This window comes from Astyanax mexicanus, chromosome 4, assembly GCF_023375975.1.
Source record: "Astyanax mexicanus isolate ESR-SI-001 chromosome 4, AstMex3_surface, whole genome shotgun sequence".
Lineage (NCBI taxonomy): Eukaryota > Metazoa > Chordata > Actinopteri > Characiformes > Acestrorhamphidae > Astyanax > Astyanax mexicanus.
The window spans coordinates 417559-438331 of NC_064411.1; the positions used below are offsets into that span (position 1 = coordinate 417559).

Here is a 20773-nt window from a genome sequence, read left to right on the forward strand (position 1 = left end):
CTTTACTCCTGGTGCAAAAATTCAAGCAGATCAGTTTGATTTGATGGCTTTTGATCATCCAGAGCTGTATTTATTACACTAATTCAATTTCTCACAACCCATGGCCTGATCTTTCAACAGTCATTTCCCAGTTTACTGAATTTTATCATTATTCTACATTTTCTATCATGTAACTTGCATTTACGTATTTCCTGTGCTTCTTTCTGGATTCACACACAAGAGGCTGGATTCCACTTCTGTCTCTTTTTTTTTTTCTCCTCCTGGTGATTTTCTTGCCTCGGCTGCTGCTGCTGACTTGTTCAAAGGAAGCTCTGACCTGCTTTGCTGTAAAGCTGCTTTATGAAAACGCCCGTTCTGAAAAGAAAGCTTTACAAAGAATTCTGAACTGCAGTGAATTAATCTGCACAAAGAAGAATAGGAAGCATGTGCAGATAGAATTCTTAATTTACTTTATTCATGAGAGTCACAAAGACCATCGTGAAGACGGGACACAAAACAATAACAAACAACGAACTTCTCTCTCCTTCTGTTGTTCTGCTCTCCTCCTCTCCGCCGTGTTTAGAGTGCAGTCAGGGCCAGAGAGGTGAGGAGGGTCAGAGCGATGACTGTGTAGCCAGAGCCATAGACCTCTGGAATCTTTAAGCCTTTTCCTGCATCCCATACCTAAAGGGGGAAACAGAGAGATCGTGTGTAATTCATTTCTTCATTTTCTAGTTTTATTGAATGTGGACTTATATGTGAAATTACTGCTACAGTCACTAGTTTGCTTGCCTGGACAATTCTAGCCAGACACTGCCAGTCACCATCATTATACCAGTGTGGGCATTCCCAAGCCAGAATACTTCATGATCAACAAACATACAGGTGTTGGAGAATGAAACTGAAACACCTGGTTTTAGAGCACAATAACTGATTGTGGTGACGGACAGTTCTGGTGGAAACAGGAGAGTTGAGGTGAACATTGAATTCTGCGTGATTTGATCAGCCGTGGTTTTATGTTTTTTATTGGATACAATCCGGGTTAGCACCCGAACATCCCTTTCAGACAGCTTCCTCTTACAGCGTCCACAGTTAATCCTGTTGGATGTGGTTGGTCCTTCTTGGTGGTATGCTGACGTTACCCTGGATACCGTGGCTCTTGATGCATCACAAAGACTTGCTGTCTTGGTCACAGATGCTCCAGCAAGACGTGCACCAACAATTTGTCCTCTTTTGAACTCTGGTATGTCTCCCATAATGTTGTGTGCATTGCAATATTTAGAGCAGAACTGTGCTCTTACCCTGCTAATTGAACCTTCACACTCTGCTCTTACTGGTGCAATGTGCAATTAATGAAGATTGAACACCAGGCTGCTCCAATTCAGCCATGAAACCTAAAATCCCACACTAAAATGATGACAGGTGTTTCAGCTTCATTGTCCAACCATATCACAGTCCATAAGTATTTGGACAGTGATATTTGTGCTCTGCATGCCACCACACTGGATTTAAAATGAAACAAATATTATGGGACTTAAAGCATTAACACATCATCAGTTAAGCAGGTAAAAAAAATCTTTTGGAGTTTGCATTTGGAAGCTGTTGCTGTGAGTCCACAACATGCGGTTAAAAAAACTCTCAATGAAAGAGAAACAGACATATTTAGTCTGAATAAATTAAGAAATCCATCAGAGACCAAAGTGAAAGTCTTAGGAGTGGCCAAATCAAGAGTGCAGGGGTGAACTTGGAAACTCAAAAAGACCTGGATGTCCACAGAAGAAGAACAAGAGTGTGGGATGATCACAGGGTCCTTTCCACGCTAAAGAAAAAAAACCTCTTCACATCATCCACCCAAGTGAAGAACACTCTCCAGTAAGGGGGTTTATCAGTATCTCAGTCTATCGTACAGAGCAAATACAAGGGAGTTCACCACAAGGTGCCATTCAATAGCAGAAATCCGGATTAGACTTTAGCTAAAAACATCTGAAGAAGAAGCCGGCCCAGTTCTGGAATCGTATTCTTTGGACGTATGAATAAGATCAGCCTGTACCGGAAAGATGGGAAGAAGAAAGTTTGGAGAGGGTTTGGAAAAGCCAGACACAAAGCACACCACATCCTCTGTAACACATGGTGGTGGTAGTCGTATAGAGTGCATGGCTTCCAGTAGCACTGGATCAGTAGTGATTATTGAAGATGTGACAGAAGACAGAAGCAGAAAGATGAATTCAACCAAACGCAGCAAGCTTAGTCGGGCAGGGCTGAACTGTACAGGTGGACAATAATGCAAAAAATACTGTTATTATTATATAAACCCAGGAGTTTTTGTTTTAAGGTATAGAAATAGAGTATTCTGCAGTGGTTGAGTCAATCACCAGATCTGAACTTGACTGAGCAGCATTTCACCTCTTGCTTAAGACAAAACTAATGTCAGAAAGAGCAGTAAATTGAATTAAACCTGAAAGTCTACACCTCAACTACATCTCATTAGTTTCATTTTAAATCCAGTGGGTGGCATGCAGAGCCCAAAACATAAAGACTGTGTCACTGTCCGAATATTTAAGGGACTGTACTACCATTCCATAAAGTACCATAAAATACAAAAATGTGCTTTTCTTTGGACCATCATTACCTCCATTTATCAAAATAACTAAAAGTAACAAAAAATAACGGATTTAATTGATGTACAGTAGTGCTGTGCAATATGACGATACATATCGTGGGGACGACAGAAAACTGTCTATCGTGCTACTTACCTTCTATCGTCCCTATCGTTTCGACAGCAATTTCACCAATTATTTAACAAATATATAAAGTAGGCTAAGATTAAACGTATTGGGTTAGGGTTGGGTTTCTATCATGTTTTTTTTTTTATTTTTGGTGAGGATCTTGTACTGGTTTTATGTGGTACACGGCGCTCTGTTGTGTATTTTCACATTTTAATTATTTCACTAGAACCGTCACGCTGCCGCTGCTCCTTCCTGTTGCGTCTCATAGCGCTGATAAAGCTTTATATTCTGTCTTTAAGCTCCTGCTTTAAATGTGCACTATTTCGTTTTGATCTTTTAGTTATGTTTCTTATGTTTCTTTTAGCATTTTGAGCTTAGTTTAGTTGGTTATTTTCCTATTTTATATCTATTTTTCTGTTTTTATTAAATGTTGTTATTAGCTTATTAGCTTTGTTATTTAGTGTACAGAACGTCTTCCTGGTCTAGCTGTATCTAATTATTTTAAGCCAGACAGACACTGCGTGATTTTTTTTAATCAGGTGCGGAGAGCTCATCCGCATGTTCAAATTTATATGCTGACACTGTAGTCTGACTGGCAGGCTGAGAGACTGAACGTCATGCAGCCGCCCCCATTAATCCACCTGCAGAGCTTTAAACGCGCGGATGAGCGCATCACTTTCCTCGGGTCGGGTCGGGCTCCAGGAAATAGTCTGTGATGTAGTCATCTGTTTTTTAATACTATTTTTATTTTATATAACGCTATGGCATGATAATCACTATATAGCTAAGTAACCAAGTATTACTGTTAACGAAAGGACAAAATAATGAAAAGTGAAAGTTCTCCTTAACTGAAAGTAATAAAAGCATATTTAAAAGAAAAAACTTACAGATTGAATACTCTCATTTTCGTGTTTGTTAATTTATTCATAATTTATTTATATAAAATGTGGTATATCATGATATATATATAGTTTATATATTCCATATTGTGATGTATGATTTTTCCCATATCGCCCAGCACTAATGCATAGTATATATTCCAATATCATTTTGTTTTTAACACTTTAACAACATGTCTTGATGGTACGTGCACCACAGTTTGAGATCCACGGATTTAATTAAATTTGAATGAAATGCGCAAATCTGCAACCTATTTCCATGCGTGACTCATATTAAAGTTACTCATGCAGTATTACAGCAGTCTGGGACAAAGGCTCCACCTGAGAATTATTAGAACGGTGCTAATAACAAATGGAAGCTCGACGGGTCAGTTAGAAATGCTGAGTTCCCTCTGGCAAAAACTGCTCTTATTCCTCACCCACAGATATTTACCGCACTTTTCCAGAGAGAGAGGGAATTATGCAGATTTTATACATAAGTGCCCAGGGGAAATTTGCTGGTGGTGATATATGCATTCATTTAGAAGCGGGTGAAGGTGTGTGTGTGTGTGTGTGTGTTAGTGTGTGTGTGTTTACCAGGTGACGGATGCCATTAAAAGTGTGATAAGCCACTGGGAAGGACAGGGCAAATTTGGACAGAGTGATAAGAGCTGGACCAAAGGACAGGGAGTGGATCAGGTCCAGGTAATGGGGAAAACTGCCCGGCAACACCAGCGCAGCCACGGCAAACACAGAAATACCTGAAACAGACAGAGGCGTCAGCAAAAAGAAAAACACACTGCTTTACAAAACAGCAATAAAAGCCACTGCTGGCACTTAGCCTGACACAGATAACCAGTGACATCTGCTTTCATTCAGGCTTTGATAATCACTTACACACAGATACCAAAAAAAATGAAAATACAGAAAATTATAAATAAGAATAACAAAATGTACCTGGAGAAAAGACTTGCACAGTAGCAGAAATCAGAAATAAGAAAAAAAAAGAAAAAGAAAAAAAATACAAGTGCACTAAACATACAAAATACTTTAAAAGACTTTAATTTAGGCTCCACAATAAAAAAAAAAAACATTTATTACGTTTATTTAATAAAAAAATAGATTATAATCAATTCTAGCATTCCAAGTTAATGCAATGTTAAAATGTCAGATTCAGACGGATATCATTACATTTGAGTATCGACTCTCTCTCTCTCACCGACAAAGGTTGCTAGGAACCTGGGTGTTCTGGTTGATGACCAGCTCTCCTTCACGCACCATGTGGCCTCAGTTGCTCGGTCCTGCCGCTTTGTGCTTTATAACATCCGAAAAATTAGACCGTTCTTGACGCAACAGGCCACCCAACTCCTGGTGCAAGCGGTCGTCATCTCACGACTCGACTACTGCAATGCCCTGCTAACTGACCTCCCGGCCTGTGTAGTAAAACCACTCCAGATGATCCAGAATGCAGCAGCACGTCTGGTCTTCAACCAGCCAAAACGGGCACATGTCACCCCGCTGCTCATTGAGCTCCATTGGCTACCAGTTGATGCTTGCATCAAATTCAAAGCTCTTACAATCGCCTACAAGGTGATACAGAACAGCTCCTTCCTACCTGCACTCACTCCTGAAGGCTTACGCTACCTCCCGGCCGCTGCGCTCCTCCAATGAACGTCGCCTCGCTTTACCAAACAAACACTCACACAAAGCAATCCAGACTGTTCTCATACAGAGTTCCCCAATGGTGGAACAAACTACCTTCCACTACCAGATCAGGAGAATCTCTCACTATCTTTAATAAACTCTTCAGAGCTCTTCAAAGAGCACTTACTCTCCTAACACCTCTAACTAACTACCTTCTACTACCAGATCAGGAGAATCTCTCGCTATCTTTAATAAACTCCTGAAGACAGAGCTCTTCAAAGAGCACTTACTCTCCTAACACCTCTAACTAACTACCTTCTACTACCAGATCAGGAGAATCTCTCACTATCTTTAATAAACTCCTGAAGACAGAGCTCTTCAAAGAGCACTTACTCTCCTAACACCTCTAACTAACTACCTTCTACTACCAGATCAGGAGAATCTCTCACTATCTTTAATAAACTCCTGAAGACAGAGCTCTTCAAAGAGCACTTACTCTCCTAACACCTCTAACTAACTACCTTCTACTACCAGATCAGGAGAATCTCTCACTATCTTTAATAAACTCCTGAAGACTGAGCTCTTCAAAGAGCTCTTACTCTCCTAACACCTCTAACTAACTACCTTCTACTACCAGATCAGGAGAATCTCTCACTATCTTTAATAAACTCCTGAAGACAGAGCTCTTCAAAGAGCACTTACTCTCCTAACACCTCTAACACACTAACTACTTCTAACCTCATTTCCTTCTTCCTCTCCTTCACTCCTCTATCCTATTATTCCCCTTTGTCCTCCTTTTTCCAAAGATGTTTTTCCTTTAAACTTATTTTACATTGTACTTGACTATTGTAAGTCGCTTTGGACAAAAGCGTCTGCCAAATGTAATGTAATGTAATGTAATGTAATGTAAATACAAACAAAGCAGCCATTAATAACCATGAGACAAACTGTATGTTTCGCACGGTAAGGCGCATTATGTAACACTAGTAAGGAACAGGAGTGTCACCATGTTTTCCTTCTATTCCGCAGGTCTCAACAACCAAAGCTAAGTTAAGTAAACAAAACTGTAATAATAATAAAAAAACATATTTTAGAGTTAAACGAGTGCTGGATGTGAATCTACACAGATTTCTCTCCTGAAAACTGTTTATTTGGGTGAGTAAAGTGCTTCCATTTATTTACAGTAAACTTAGATTTACAGCAGCATTAGCGGCTAACAGCTAATGCCGCTTAACAGCGCTACACTGAGGAACCCTGAGTGTTCCAGTAACCCAGTGTTCCTTACAACCTCACGGGTAAAATTCATACATAAGGAGCACCAGATTTTTAAGCACACTGTTGATTTTTTGGGAAAATAAAGGATTTTAAGTGCGCCTTATAGTGTGAAAAATACAGTACATCTGATAACCTGAGGAGGTAAAAGCCTTCATCACTGGCTCCCACACTACATTACAAGTAGATAGAGATAAAACGGTCTCTCGTGACTTTTAATGTGTCACACTTTTCAACTTCAGTTCAGCAAATTCAGATTTCAATTTTGGAAACTGAACTTTTGAACTTTTGGCTACAAGCGCCAACTCAACCATCGCAGTTTTAGCTTTTCCTAAATATGAAGTATAAATTACTGCAGCAGGATTTTACTCGTATGAATTTTCTGTCAGATTAGTTTGAAACAGATTAAAATAAAACTGAAGGAAATCTAAAGTATTAAAAGAAAAAGACACTAAAAAACTAAAAAATCCATTGTGGGGTTCCTCCTCAAGCTTCTCATCATTATTACATTTACTTGTATAGCTATTTTATTTTTTTTTTTACAGACATCAAACTTCTGTATTTATTTTGAGAAAAAAAATCTGAATTATAGAACTCAAATTCTATTGGCTCATAAAAATCCAGTTGGATCATCCAGACTAGGGGCGTTTTCACACCAGCACTATTTGGTCTGGTGAGTTAGTGAGTTACGCATAGTGTGGTTTGATTGAGCAGGTGTGAAAATAGGAATCACACACAGATGCAGATTAATACAACCTGTTAGAGGAGGTGATCTCAGTCTGGTTCCAAACGAATTCTGGAGCGGTTCACTCGTGGTGAGAACGTGATCCGGCCTCGATTCAACCCGGCTATCAAATATACTCCTTTTATTTGAGCTAAACTGCTGATCAGGTGCAGTTTAATCTAATATATTTACACAGATAACACTAATTACAACAGCTACGAGCAAACGCTGCTGTTTACACACACGGTCTGTGCTGCATTCACTGCTCGCAGCCGCACGACTGTTTACTACATGTACATCTGTGCTGAACGCCTATTAAAAATACTGTGTTCAAAAGCGTAGCAGCAAATTTTCAGTGTTAAAGCAGAAACACACTGGAATCTTCTCACTATATTTACTTTCTTACTCAAGCGCCAGACAGCTCTGACCAATCAGAAGAGACGACGTGCTTGCATGGTTTATTGGTGCACATTTCAGTGTGTTCACACAAGTTTATACCTGTGTGAAACCAAACCAAACAAAGGGAGAAACTCCCCAAACAAACAAATTCATCAACTCATCCGGACCATAGAAACTTTCACTTTAACTACAGGTTTAAAAAAGGTCCTGAGGTGCGTCTGTACGAATAGTCTCATTTCAAACATCAATCTGAATACAATCTAGATATGCCAAACAAAAAATCTAATCTGGACTGGCAGTCTGAACACAGCCAAAATAATTCAGTATCTGACTGCAGTTATTCAATTAAACATATTTAGATTACAAAGTGGGTGGCAGGCAATCTACATATTACTCTGCTCATTTGCATATACACATATGCATGTGTACACGTGTGTGAGTGTGTGTGTGTGTGTGTGTGTGTGTGAGTGTGTGTTTTACCTCCACTGAGAGCAACTCCTGTTCCTCTGTGAGTGATTGACATCGCCATGGGGATTGACCACCTGCAAGACACAGTTACCATAGTAACCCTGGTTCCTGGCATGCAGTTACCATAACGATGAAATAAAAAAAAAACGTTACACTTACACACACACACACACACACACACACACACACACACACACACAGGTGCAAACACACGACAGAACTCTAACAGGACTGTAATGACTTCATACTGCACGACTGAAAGGGTGAAAATGAAATGCCAATATTACTTTCATTTCATTTCCATCTAATGAGCACCAATCTGCCTTACTCATCAGCCGCCCATCATTACTGGCAGAGAAATGAACCATGGGAAATATTCAATTACTTAATTCAATTATTTTCTTTACCCTGAAAAAGCCTAAGAACACAATACCTCATTAAAATACACAGCAGTACTGATCTACTCATCCAAATACACACTGATCCCTACACTGTACTTTATTTCAGGGTTTTTCACCCTGTTTGGACACGCCCCCCCTTCAGTGTGTTTAGCGTATTTGTCGCACTACAAGGTGCATCGTATTATAAGACTCACCATCAAGAAACGTCTATTTTCTGGTCTATTTTCATACATAAAGCGCATTATGCAACACTAGTAAGGAACAGGGGTGTTGCCATGTTTTCCTTCTAATTCAGCAAGCCTGCATTTCCTTTCAAAGTTAAATGAGAGCTGGAATTGAATCTACACAGATTTAGTAAAGCGCCTCAGTTTATTAACAGTAAACTTAGATTTCCAGATTTCCACTATGGCTGAGCGCAGCAGCATTAGTGTTAGCAGCTAACCGCTAGTGCTAAACACTCAAGCCAGGGTGCTCTCAGCTAGCGGTTAGTTACATGCAGCTTGTTTTAACACGGTAAAACACGCAAACTACAGTCTGATATATTCACCTCTGGTGAATGGTGAAAAAGATATCGCTTAGCGGCTAATGCTAATGTAGCTTTAGTCTATGTGCGGAAACTGAAACTCCTGTATAACGCTATACTTCATCAGAGTGGCTTTATGATGTCTTGGGGCACACGCCATCCAAATATTTCAGATTTTGTCTCGTCAGTTAACGGATTATTCTTCCTTGTCGACATTCAAGATGTTTTCAGGCAAAACTGAGATTATCCTTCACTTAGGCACGTAAGCCTGCAGTTTTTTGTTTTTTTTTAGATGTTATGCTGGGTTCTTTTAGGACCTCCTGGATGAGTTGTCCATGCCCTTATGGACGTGGGGAATTCAACTTTTCAAACATTTGTAGGTTTGAATTTCTTTTCTACTTAATAATAAAGATCTTTGTTTAAAACTGCGTTTTGTGTTTACTCGTGTTGTCTTTGTCTAATAATTAAATTAGTTTGGAGATCTAAAACATTTAAGAGTGACGAACAGAAAAGAATAAGAAATCAGGAGTGGAGCAAACCCTTTTTACACTACTGTATAATATATGAGCTACTTCTGCAAGTGTTCAGGCAACATTTATTAGGTGTGAAGAGAAAGAACAATTCAAATTGTAAAGTACAGCAGCTGATCTGTTCCTGAGCTCTAAGACGGAGGAATGGCAGGCAGGAGCGCCAGCGGTTTCATGCAGCTTAAGAGGCTACACACAGTCGATGATACGGCTCATCAGGCCTGGATCCGATCTGAAAATCAATGTTCTACCCTGGTGCGCTCACGTTTAAACGAGAGAGGAAGAGTGTGAGTGAAAGAGACAGCTTGGGAGAGAGAAAAAGAGAGAGAGAGAGAAACGCAGACGAAAGGCCAGCATGAACAGTTAGTGCTGAAGCTTGCTGTGAAAGCAATAACTGAAGATACACAGATGAATTTGAGTGTGTGCTGTAAACCTTTTCTTTCTGTTATTATCCTCAATTGTTTTTTTCCATTTTTATCATTTCCATTTCCATCCACTAGCAAGGACCCTCACAATATGTTATTTAAGAATTAGTCACAGTATAAATATTAGGGGTGGGAATCGTTTACTATCTCACGATTCGATTCGATTCCGATTTTGGGGGCCACGATTCGATTCAAAATCGATTTTTGATTCAAAACGATTTGAATTATAAAAATTTCTGCTTCTGGCTTATGAATCTTATTGAAAAAAAACCCTCCATAATATACACTGGTCCTGGAGCAGGTAATGTGTTACAAAAACAATAAAATGTGCAGGAATGTGGGTCCTCAGTGACAGAGGAATCACTGGGATATCACAATGACGTTAATGAACAATAAATAAATAATAAATAACACTGCTTTATTACCAGGCTACTAGCGGTGGTGTGTAGGTGACGCTGCTGGGCTGATGTGATGATAGCAGTGGAGCGCTAAAGTTCAGGAGCAGCTGCTGATTAACTAGTTAATTTAAGGTGGTTGTATTTCTTCAGAAAGGGGGCAGGAGGTGGAGAAATTAATTCATATTGTCCATTCCTTAATTCCTCTGTGATGAGGAGCTGAAATGAGCTCTGATTAGCTTATTGTATTTTTCCGTTCCGCCTTAAATGCTGCAGCCCGCTGCCACCTGTAGCGTTATTTAAGGTGGAACTGGAAAGTTAGCTAGTTAGCTAGCTAACAGTTACTGAAACTAACTACTAGCGATCTTTTTTATGCTTGTTATGAAGCATTCTGCCATAAAACATTGAAACTACACGTTAATCTAATGTAATATAGTGCTTGTTCTGCCATCTTACCGGTGATTCTCAAACACCTACGCTCTGTGTGTGTCTGGAAGATCTCCGTTTGAAAGGACAAGCGCTATCCCCAGGGTTGCCAGGTCCAACAAAAATACCCAGCCCAAAATCAGTCTAAAACCCTCCCCTCAGAATCGATTTTGGGACATTTTAAATCGATTCTGAATCGTAGTAAATGAGAATCAAGATTCTTATGTGAATCGATTTTTTGGCACACCTCTAATAAATATATATATTTATTATAAATATATATATATCACTTAAAATCCTTAAATTTTAAGCGCTAACCGTGCGCTAACCGTGACTAGCGCTGCTGCACAACGCTAAAATACTAGCAAATCTAAGGTTACTGTAAATAAACGGAAGCGCTTTTCTCACCCAAATAAACATTTTTCAGGAGAGAAATCTGTGTAGATTAACATCCAGCACATATATATATATATATATATATATATATATATATATTACAGTTGTTTACACCGGCTGAATTAGAAGTGACACATAGCGACACCCCTGTTCCTTACTAGTGTAACATAATGTGCTTTATAATCCAGTGAGCCTTTTTTTAATGACAATACAAAAAATCACTTTTTTTAAGACAATTAAACTATTTTTATATATCGGTGACATATCAGTTTTATTAAGCAATGCAAACACAGCGTCACTACTGCTTAAATCAGAAGATAGATTACCATTACGCTCATACAAATCTAAACCTTCAGGACAATCATTCCTTCTTTTTTCTTCTTTATCTTTTTATATTTTGTTTTATTAAACTGGTACTTGAACATTGTTCACAAACACAATCTGTGTTTAAAGCTAATAACTCCAATTAAACTAAATACTTAAATATAAATTAAATATCATTGGGTTGATCTTAAATGTATTCTTTTATTTGACATTTAAATATCCATTACCCAATCCATTATCCAATACCCACTACATCATCACCACATCACCACAACAACCACATCACCACATCATCACCAATCATCACCACATCACCACAACAACCACATCACCACATCATCACCAATCATCACCACATCACCACAACAACCACATCACCACATCATCACTACATCATCACAACAACCACATCACCACATCATCACCACATCACCACAACATCATCACCACCACATCACCACAACAACTACATCACCACAACATCGCCACTACATCATCACCACATCATCACCACATCACCACCACCACATCACCACCACCACATCACCACCACCACATCATCACCACCACATCATCACCACCACATCATCACCACCACATCATCACCACCACATCATCACCACAACAACCACATCACCGCTACATCACCACAACATCGCCACTACATCATCACCACCACATCATCACCACCACATCATCACCACCACATCATCACCACATCATCACCACTACATCATCACCACCACATCATCACCACCACATCATCACCACCACATCATCACCACCACATCATCACCACAACAACCACATCACCGCTACATCACCACAACATCGCCACTACATCATCACCACCACATCATCACTACATCATCACCACCACATCACCACCACATCATCACCACCACATCATCACCACCACATCATCACCACCACATCATCACCACAACAACCACATCATCACCACAACAACCACATCACCGCTACATCACCACAACATCGCCACTACATCATCACCACCACATCATCACTACATCATCACCACCACATCACCACCACATCACCACCACATCATCACCACCACATCATCACCACAACAACCACATCATCACCACAACAACCACATCATCACCACAACAACCACATCACCGCTACATCACCACAACATCGCCACTACATCATCACCACCACATCATCACTACATCATCACCACCACATCACCACCACATCATCACCACCACATCACCACCACATCACCACCACATCACCACCACTACATAAGACAAGACCATTACATTACTATTCTTAAAGCACTGCAGTTGTTCGTATTGATCCAGTTACTTTCTCTGATGTCTGAAGAGTCTAAGCTTGCAGAATTGACCTCACACACACACACACACACACACACACACGTACACACACACGTACACACACACGTACACACACACGTACACACACACGTACACACACACGTACACACACACGTACACACACACGTACACACACGTACGTACACACACGTACGTACACACACACACGTACACTTACCTATAGATGCTTATATGGGGAGACATAGGTCTGTTGAGTCGAGTATTTTTGGCCCAGAATTTGTTCATTTCCTCTTGCGCTGAAGTTCCCATGGGAACAGCACTGTGTGCACACACACACACACACACACACACAAAACAAACACACACACAAAACAAACACACACACACAAAACAAACACACACACACAAAACAAACACACACACACGAGTTAAAAGGGCAAATATAGCACAATATAGATATATCTTATAGATAAAACTGTAATACAGAAAAGAAACAAACACAAAACCTGAAGCATTTTAACTCCTTCTTTACTGCAAACATTAAAAGGAAATAAAATTTGATAAAAGTACAAAATTAGACATAAAACTAACTATTGCCCGTGCTAAACTTTAGACAGGGAGGGAATATTTACACCCACTTCCTGTCTAGAACTGTCTTCTGGATTTATTTTTTTTTTGTCAGCAGCATGTTAAAGTCTGCCTACACGCAGTCTGACGGGGCTTCGGCTCTGTTAGACTAGAAATTCAACAGTCTGAGGAAAAGACTCTCCATCTTCATCAACATCAATTGTCTAAAAAAGTTCAAACCATTTACGTGTTTAATAAAACAGCTTCTGAAGTGGAGGCACAGCAACCAATAAAAACAGGGACGGGGGGAGGCACCAGGCCTGTCATGATAACTGTTTTTGTTTGGATGAGATATTGTCCCAAATAAAATTGCGATGAACAATCTTATTAAGACTTTATTTTAAGACCATGCATTGTCACTTAAACTATTATATAACAGCATAAAATAGCAATGACATCCAGCTGAAATGCAATTCATTTTAGTTTACCGTATTTTTGGCACTATAACACGCACTTGAAATCCTTTAATTTTCCCAAAAATTGGCAGTGTGTCTTATAATCCGGTGCTCCTTATGTATGAATTCTATCAGTCAGGCATTAAAGAGCAGAGTTTCAGTTTAGTTCTCTAGCACTGAGACTGGAGCAGCATTAGCATTAGCTGCTAACCCTGCTAAGCATTAGCTATTTTGTCGTTCAGAGGTGCGTATAACAGACTGTAGTGTGTGTTTACTGTGTTAAAGCAAGCTACGTGGGACAAACCACCAGCTGATAGCACCCTGGCTTACTGGAACACTCAGCTGTTATTGGGATTAGCCGCAAATGCTAACGCTAATGATCCAGCCTTAGTGCTGGAGAAATTTGGGAATCTAAATTTACTGTAAATAAACAGGTTTCAGGAGAGAAATCTGTGTAGATTAACATCTTGTGCTTGTTTAACTTTAAAGAAAAAAAAAAAAAAAGAATTACAGTTTTGTTTACTTAGTTTAGCTTAACTTAACTTAGTTAACTGAACTGAATTTGGATTTGACCTTAAGTTTTAGTTATCATTTTGTGGACAATAGTTGTGATAGTTTTTCGGACATCCTTATAACATATTATGGCATAGCATAGATTTTGGTTGTCCTGGTTCTGCACTGACTTCCACAGTTCCCCTTAATAATCCCCTTAAATTCTGAGATGGAAGCACGTTATCTTTTTGCAGAGCACCAATCTTTTCATGGTAAAAGTTAAGACTTCATGCATGACATGACGCACTTAATCACAGAATGAGGATTCACACACTTAATATTTACACTTCCTCAGTCTCTAATGTGTTTGTTTGATTGTTTACCACTCTTTCAGGTAACAGTCAGGCTTAGCTTAGTTATGTCATGTAGCTAACTAAGTTATCCTGCTACCAGCAACAGGGTCCAGCAGTTTAAACTCAAAAACACACAGCAATCTACAATACAAAGATTCAGAGAATACTTACTGCCTGTAGAACACGCTGAACTGCGTCCGTGAGGAACACAGCCCCTGCCGGGCCAGTGACCTGGTGTAAAAAAAGAGAGAGAGAACAAATACTTTACTGCTTTTATTCAGTGAACCAGCCATCAAACAGATTGGTGCTGTACAGCGCCGGTCCCAGCAGACTGTTCAGAGATAGCTTTAATCTGCTATCTGAGAGAAATGTCCTTGTACCTCTTGTCTTACTGGACAGTACTGAACTTTGATTTACTACAGAGCTCCCGAGAAAACGTCATGTACTACCAACCACAGAGGAGAAAGCCGTGTACAGTGTAGTATCGTTCATGCTCTATTACTGCTGCTAAATTCTGCTGAATCAGAGAAATAATGAGCAGTTAAACCCAGAGCTGTCCTGCACTGTGCTCCTCCAAACGGTGTTAGGTTCAATGGAGCTTTTAAAACCATTCCTGTGCTGTACTTTACTGTAAAGACCAAGTAACACTTTTTCAGACAGAAAATACACAATAATGCCATTTTAGTTTAGTTTAGACCTTCTCTCATCATTTCCACTCTTTGTTTTTCTCTGCTCCCTGTCCACATCCTGCTCTCTTCTGTGTTCTGTTTGATCTGTAACCATAACAACTAAGCTCTAATTGACCAAAAATATGCAGAAACAAAACAAATCTCAAGCCTTAATAAAAAAAAACATCTGCCATCTGGGGTACAGTTGGGTTATTAGTGTACTGCGTGGTCTAATAAGGAAATAATGTTTGTCATCTCAGTTTAAATAAGATAAGAGTGATTAAAAGTGAGAAATCTGATGTAACATTTGTTTTCAGTCATTTAACATAAACAGAATAGTACAACGGGAAAAGACTAGGCCTCATTTCTCAAACCCCAAGTCAGAGCAGGGGGTCAACAACATAGTATAATCAAATCTAGCTAGGCCATATTTTAACACTGAATATCGTAGAATTGTTTTACGTTATATATCTATACGTGGCGTAAAATACCAATACATTTATTGAAAAGACTTTCTAAAAGTACTGCTTTATTACTCTACAAGGTGGCGCTACTTAAATCATTCGGAAATTAAGTCACGATAGGTCGACTGCCCGGAGAACTATCTGTACTGTGTGGAGTTTAATAATCTATCTGTGCACTTCTCACTGAACTTCTCAGTGCCTTGTTTTAAATGTTAGAACCCTCAGAATTCTACAAAGTCTATTCACACTGAATTTCTTCTTTACATTCTGTGAAACTCAAACCTATGAATTCATAATTCCTGGTATTTATGAGTATTTTATCTTCTTCAGTAACACAGATGGTGTGAAATATTGTACAGAAGATTGTGTTTTGTACTGTGTTTAATATTAATCTAATGGCTTTAATGGAGTAACGCACCTGGAAAGTGTAGCTGTAGCACACTTGCTATTAGCAACTCACAAATGACTTAGCCTTTAGCCTCCCTGAGAAGTTTAGCTCTGACTGGAAACAGAGAGAGCGCAGAAACCCAGTTCATTCATTCACTTGTACTGTCTTTCGCTCTCTCTCTCTCTCTCTCACACCCGCCTTCTGTTATGTTATTTATTTATTTTTAATATCGCCCCAGTAAAAGGGATATCGCTCGACACAATTCACAAGATTCCACAGATGCACTTAAAGATGCCCTGATTTTTGCTGTCTCCACCCTCAGCTCAAAAAAAGGCAAAAAGGAGAGCACTGTGTGATGTATGGGTTTAGAGACAGGGCAGGAGAGTGAGCTGATTGGCTGAACTGCAGTGAGACCCAGATGGTTGGACATCAGCGGGGTCTGTATATTGTGCTGTGTCTGTCGTACCAAAGTACATAGAAACACCATGCTCACCTTTAGCACAGTTGAACCTGAGAGGGCGCTGCAGAGGCAGAAATTACCACAATATTTTTTCTTTTTTTTAATTGTTAGGAAATGTTTATAAATATTTTAAGCAGGACGGGAATGTTCCATTACTTAAAAAGAAACATTTTGAGCCATTAATAAAAAAATATATATAGTTTAGAGATTAGTGCCTCTTTAAGGTTGTAGCTATCTATACAGGAAAGTTCTGTGAACCAACAAACTAACTAAAACAAGACTGCCCAATTTTGTGAGAGTATATCAGAGAGAATAGTGAGTGGATTAAATCTACAGGACTGAGAGTCTGGTTGGAATAAAGGAACCAAGGAGCTTCTAAACAGAAACAGAGCGGAGCTGAAAGTTCAGAGACTGTCAATGTCAAACTGAGGAACCAAAACTAGAGTTCAGACTGAATTATCTCTAAAAAATAATATATAAAGTTCTCTACAGGTCTCTATATGATGAAGGACAGACTGTAGATTAGGGTTCAGACCTGGAACAAGCTTTTATTTTGATTATTAACCTTTAGTAAGACAGAGCGAACAATCAGAGCTAACTTTAGACCACAGAGTTAGTTTTCTGAGGTAAAACTGAATCTTTATCTAATTGTTGTGATATTTCTCCAGCAGCAGAGGTTATCTAACACACAGCAGAGTTAATATAAGCCACAGAATCAGCTCCTCTAACCGTCAGTATTAGTGTTAATCAGCACTGTTTATATCAGTTACATAACTAATAGCGCAGACTGCCGGCCCAGCTAGCGGCTAGCGGCTAACGGCTAACAGCAGCTCCCAGTCTAACAGCGGACAGCGGATATAAGCGCCTCTCCCGCTTTAAGAGCCCGGTATCCGCGGATATCAGCGCCTCAGACCCCCTCCCTGACCCGCAGCAGGAGCTCCGCTGAGATAATAACACAGAGACACACAGAAAAACACAGAGAAACACAGGGTACAGGAGTCACTCAGCACTGACCTTAAAACCAACGCCATGTTTCCACTGAGGACAGGAAGTGACGCAGCGGATCCAGTAGACCATGGAGCGCTGATCTACAAACCATCCGGACCGGAAACACGTGAGGTGATCAGAGTCTCAGATTAACTCTAACAGTGTTTGTAAATCAAATAAATCATTATTATGTACAGACCGCTATATCACATGTATTCACCACCACACACCTGAACTCTTATAATGCATTTAATTAAAGATCTCCTGAATGATAAATAGTAAAACACTCACATCAATTAATCAATCAACCTTTATTTAAACTCAGAGTACACTTAGGGTGGCCCTCATTTACAGTGTAGCCAAGCCAATACACAGAGAAGGGATTGTCAAAGAAAAAGAATAAATAAATAAAAAGACATAAGATATTTAAAAATAAGAAATACAACAAATAAGATAAAAAAATAAGAATTTAGTAGGACAAAGCTAATAAAAACTACAGATGAATAAATAAAACTATGAACATACTAAAACAATAAAAAAAAAGAAAAAAAAAAAAGAAACTATTGCAGGAAGGTTAAAAGACAGCTAAAACAAACCAACATGTTAAAAAGTTAACTAAAAATAAATAAGACAAAAAGAAACTCAAAAACATACCAAAAATCCTTAAAACATTTAAATGAATAAATAAATGAATACATAAATAAAATGAACTATAACAATGGCAGACTGTCTATTTTTTTTTTTATTATTCTGTGGCACCAGTGAACTGAGCTTTAGAGTTTCCTGTAGTGAAGTCTGTCTGCTTCTTATGTCTGTGTTATTCTCAGGTCTGTGTTTCATTCCCAGTGTTTTTCCACTCACCTGTGTTCATTCGTAGCTCCGCCCCTTCGTCCCAGGTGTTTCCTGTTCCCTGTGTGTGTGCACCTCTATTTAAGGTCCGTGTTCCATTTCCCCGGTGTCGATCCTTGTACGTTTATCGTCTGTCAGTGCTCCATGTTTTCCCCAGTTTCCTCAGTCCAGTTTTCAGTAAATCCCTGTGTATTTTGTATTTGTTTTCGTTAATAAATCCCTTTTTGTTTGCATTTGCGTCCGCCTCCGCGTCCTCCCTGCACCCGCACCTGACATTCAGTAAAAACTCTCGGTCCCTAAAGGGTGATCCAGTCACTGGAGTAAGTCTGATATGAGTCTAAAACATTTGGAAAATATTTGTGTATATGTGCTGTCAATCCAAGTTTCCCACCACTTTCCTGCTATTTTAAAAATGTTTATAAATCTATGGCCTGATAATCACAATATAGCAAATTAACAAATCACACTGTGTAGTGATTCAGCCCCTTTTCTCTGAGTGCAACCAATTACACTCAGAAGTTGCCTGATGACTGCTAATGACTAAAAAGACTCCACCTGTGTGTTTAATCTAATCTCAGCACAAATACAGCTGCTCTGTGATGGCCTCAGAGGCTGGTTTAGAGAATATTGGGGAGTAAACAGCACCATGAAGTCCAAAGAACTCACCAAAAAGGTCAGAAATAAGGTTGTGGAGAAGTTGAGAAGTTTAAAGCATCTCACAGAGCACTGTTTAATCCATTAATCGAAATGGGAAAGAGTATGGCACAACTGAGACTAAATGTTCAGGCCGAACAAAGAGAGAACTGATCAGAGATGCAGCCAAGAGGACCATGGTGACTCTGGATGAAATGCAGAGATCCACAGCTCAGGTGGGGAAATCTGCCCACAGGACAACTATTAGTGGTGCACTGCACAAATGTGGTGTTTATGGAAGAGTGGCAAGAAGAAAACCATTGCTAAAAAAAACATAAAAAGTCCCATTTGCAGTTTACTAGAAACTATGTTGGGACACAGCTAACTTGTGAAAGAAGCTGCTGTGGTCAGATGAGACCAAAATCGAACTTTTTGGCCAAAATGCAAAACGCTATGTGTGGGGGAGAATTGACATATAGTTGACATTTAACATAATGGTGGCAGCATCATGCTGTGGGGCTGTTTCCCTCCTTCGGCAGGGATAGGGAAGCTGGTCAGAGTTCATGGGAAGATGGATGGAGATAAAAACAGTGCAATATTGAGACTGAGAAGGAGATTCACCTTCCAGCAAGACAATGACCCTAAACATAAAGCCAGAGCTACAGGGGAATGATTTAAAACAAAACATATTCATGTGTGAAAATGGCCCAGTCAAATTCTAGACCTAAACCCAATCCAGAATCTGTGGCAAGACCTGAAAATTGCTGAAAATTTACTAACGCTCTCCATCTAATCTGACTGAGCTTGAGCTGTTTTGCAAAGAAGAATGGGCATAAACTTCAGTCACTAGATGTGCAAAGCTGGTGGAGACATACCCCAAAAGAGTACTGACTTTTTACTTTTCAGTTTTTGTAAAAATGTCTTGTGTCATGCATAATTTTGTTTTCACTTCACAAATGTATACCACTTTATGTTGCTCTTTCACGTTAAATTCCAATGAAATCTATTTATTTTTGTGGTTGTAATGTAACAAAATTTGGAAAAGTTCCAAGGGGAATGAATACCTTTGCAGGCCACTGTAGCTTAATTGGGGTGAAAAGCAGGATAAATCTAAGAAAAATAATATGTTTAAAAAAAGAATTCTGCATTTTCCAGAATATTACAGCGCCGGTTGGCCTGTGTTTTTTTTGCTTGGACAGTCCGTGCCAACTCCAGCACAAATCAACCTCCATTAAATTCTGGAAGGATACCGAAAGTGCCAGTCTGCTCCAGTCTGTAGGCTCCTGGCAGCGGCGTTCAGCGAGGATTAGACCACCAAATAAGTGGAGGTGGAATTGCTCCAGCGTCCTGTCAGGTGTTAAACCTACAAGTTCTCACGCTCTATTAGCTCTCGGTCACAGAAACGATGGTGGAGGAATGCGGAGAGGACGGCCTCCAGCTGGAATTAATTCAAACATCCACTTTGCCAGCTCCTAAAGGCTTCTGTTCTCGTGGAAAAAGGGACAGTGGCCTCTGGCTCCGCATTAGCTTCAATGGACTTGATGAGATCATCAATAAATACTGGTACACCCTGTCTTCTGTACCACACTGGAGTGTGCTCTGAATACTGAGGCCTCAGTGTT

At 39.6% G+C, this 20773-nt stretch overlaps 1 protein-coding gene across 1 annotated transcript; it reads right to left on the reverse strand.

The window, feature by feature from the left end:
• Positions 1–432: 432 nt before the first annotated feature.
• Positions 433–17824, reverse strand: sdhc (succinate dehydrogenase complex, subunit C, integral membrane protein). Its single transcript, XM_022665555.2, has 6 exons — positions 17697–17824; positions 14874–14933; positions 13053–13154; positions 8103–8164; positions 4181–4344; positions 433–663 (listed from the first exon to the last, which is right to left on the reverse strand). The coding sequence occupies exons 1-6, from the start codon at positions 17711–17713 to the stop codon at positions 559–561; spliced, it is 510 nt and encodes a 169-aa protein (XP_022521276.2). The 5' UTR covers positions 17714–17824; the 3' UTR covers positions 433–558.
• Between the last annotated feature and the right edge of the window lie 2949 nt (positions 17825–20773).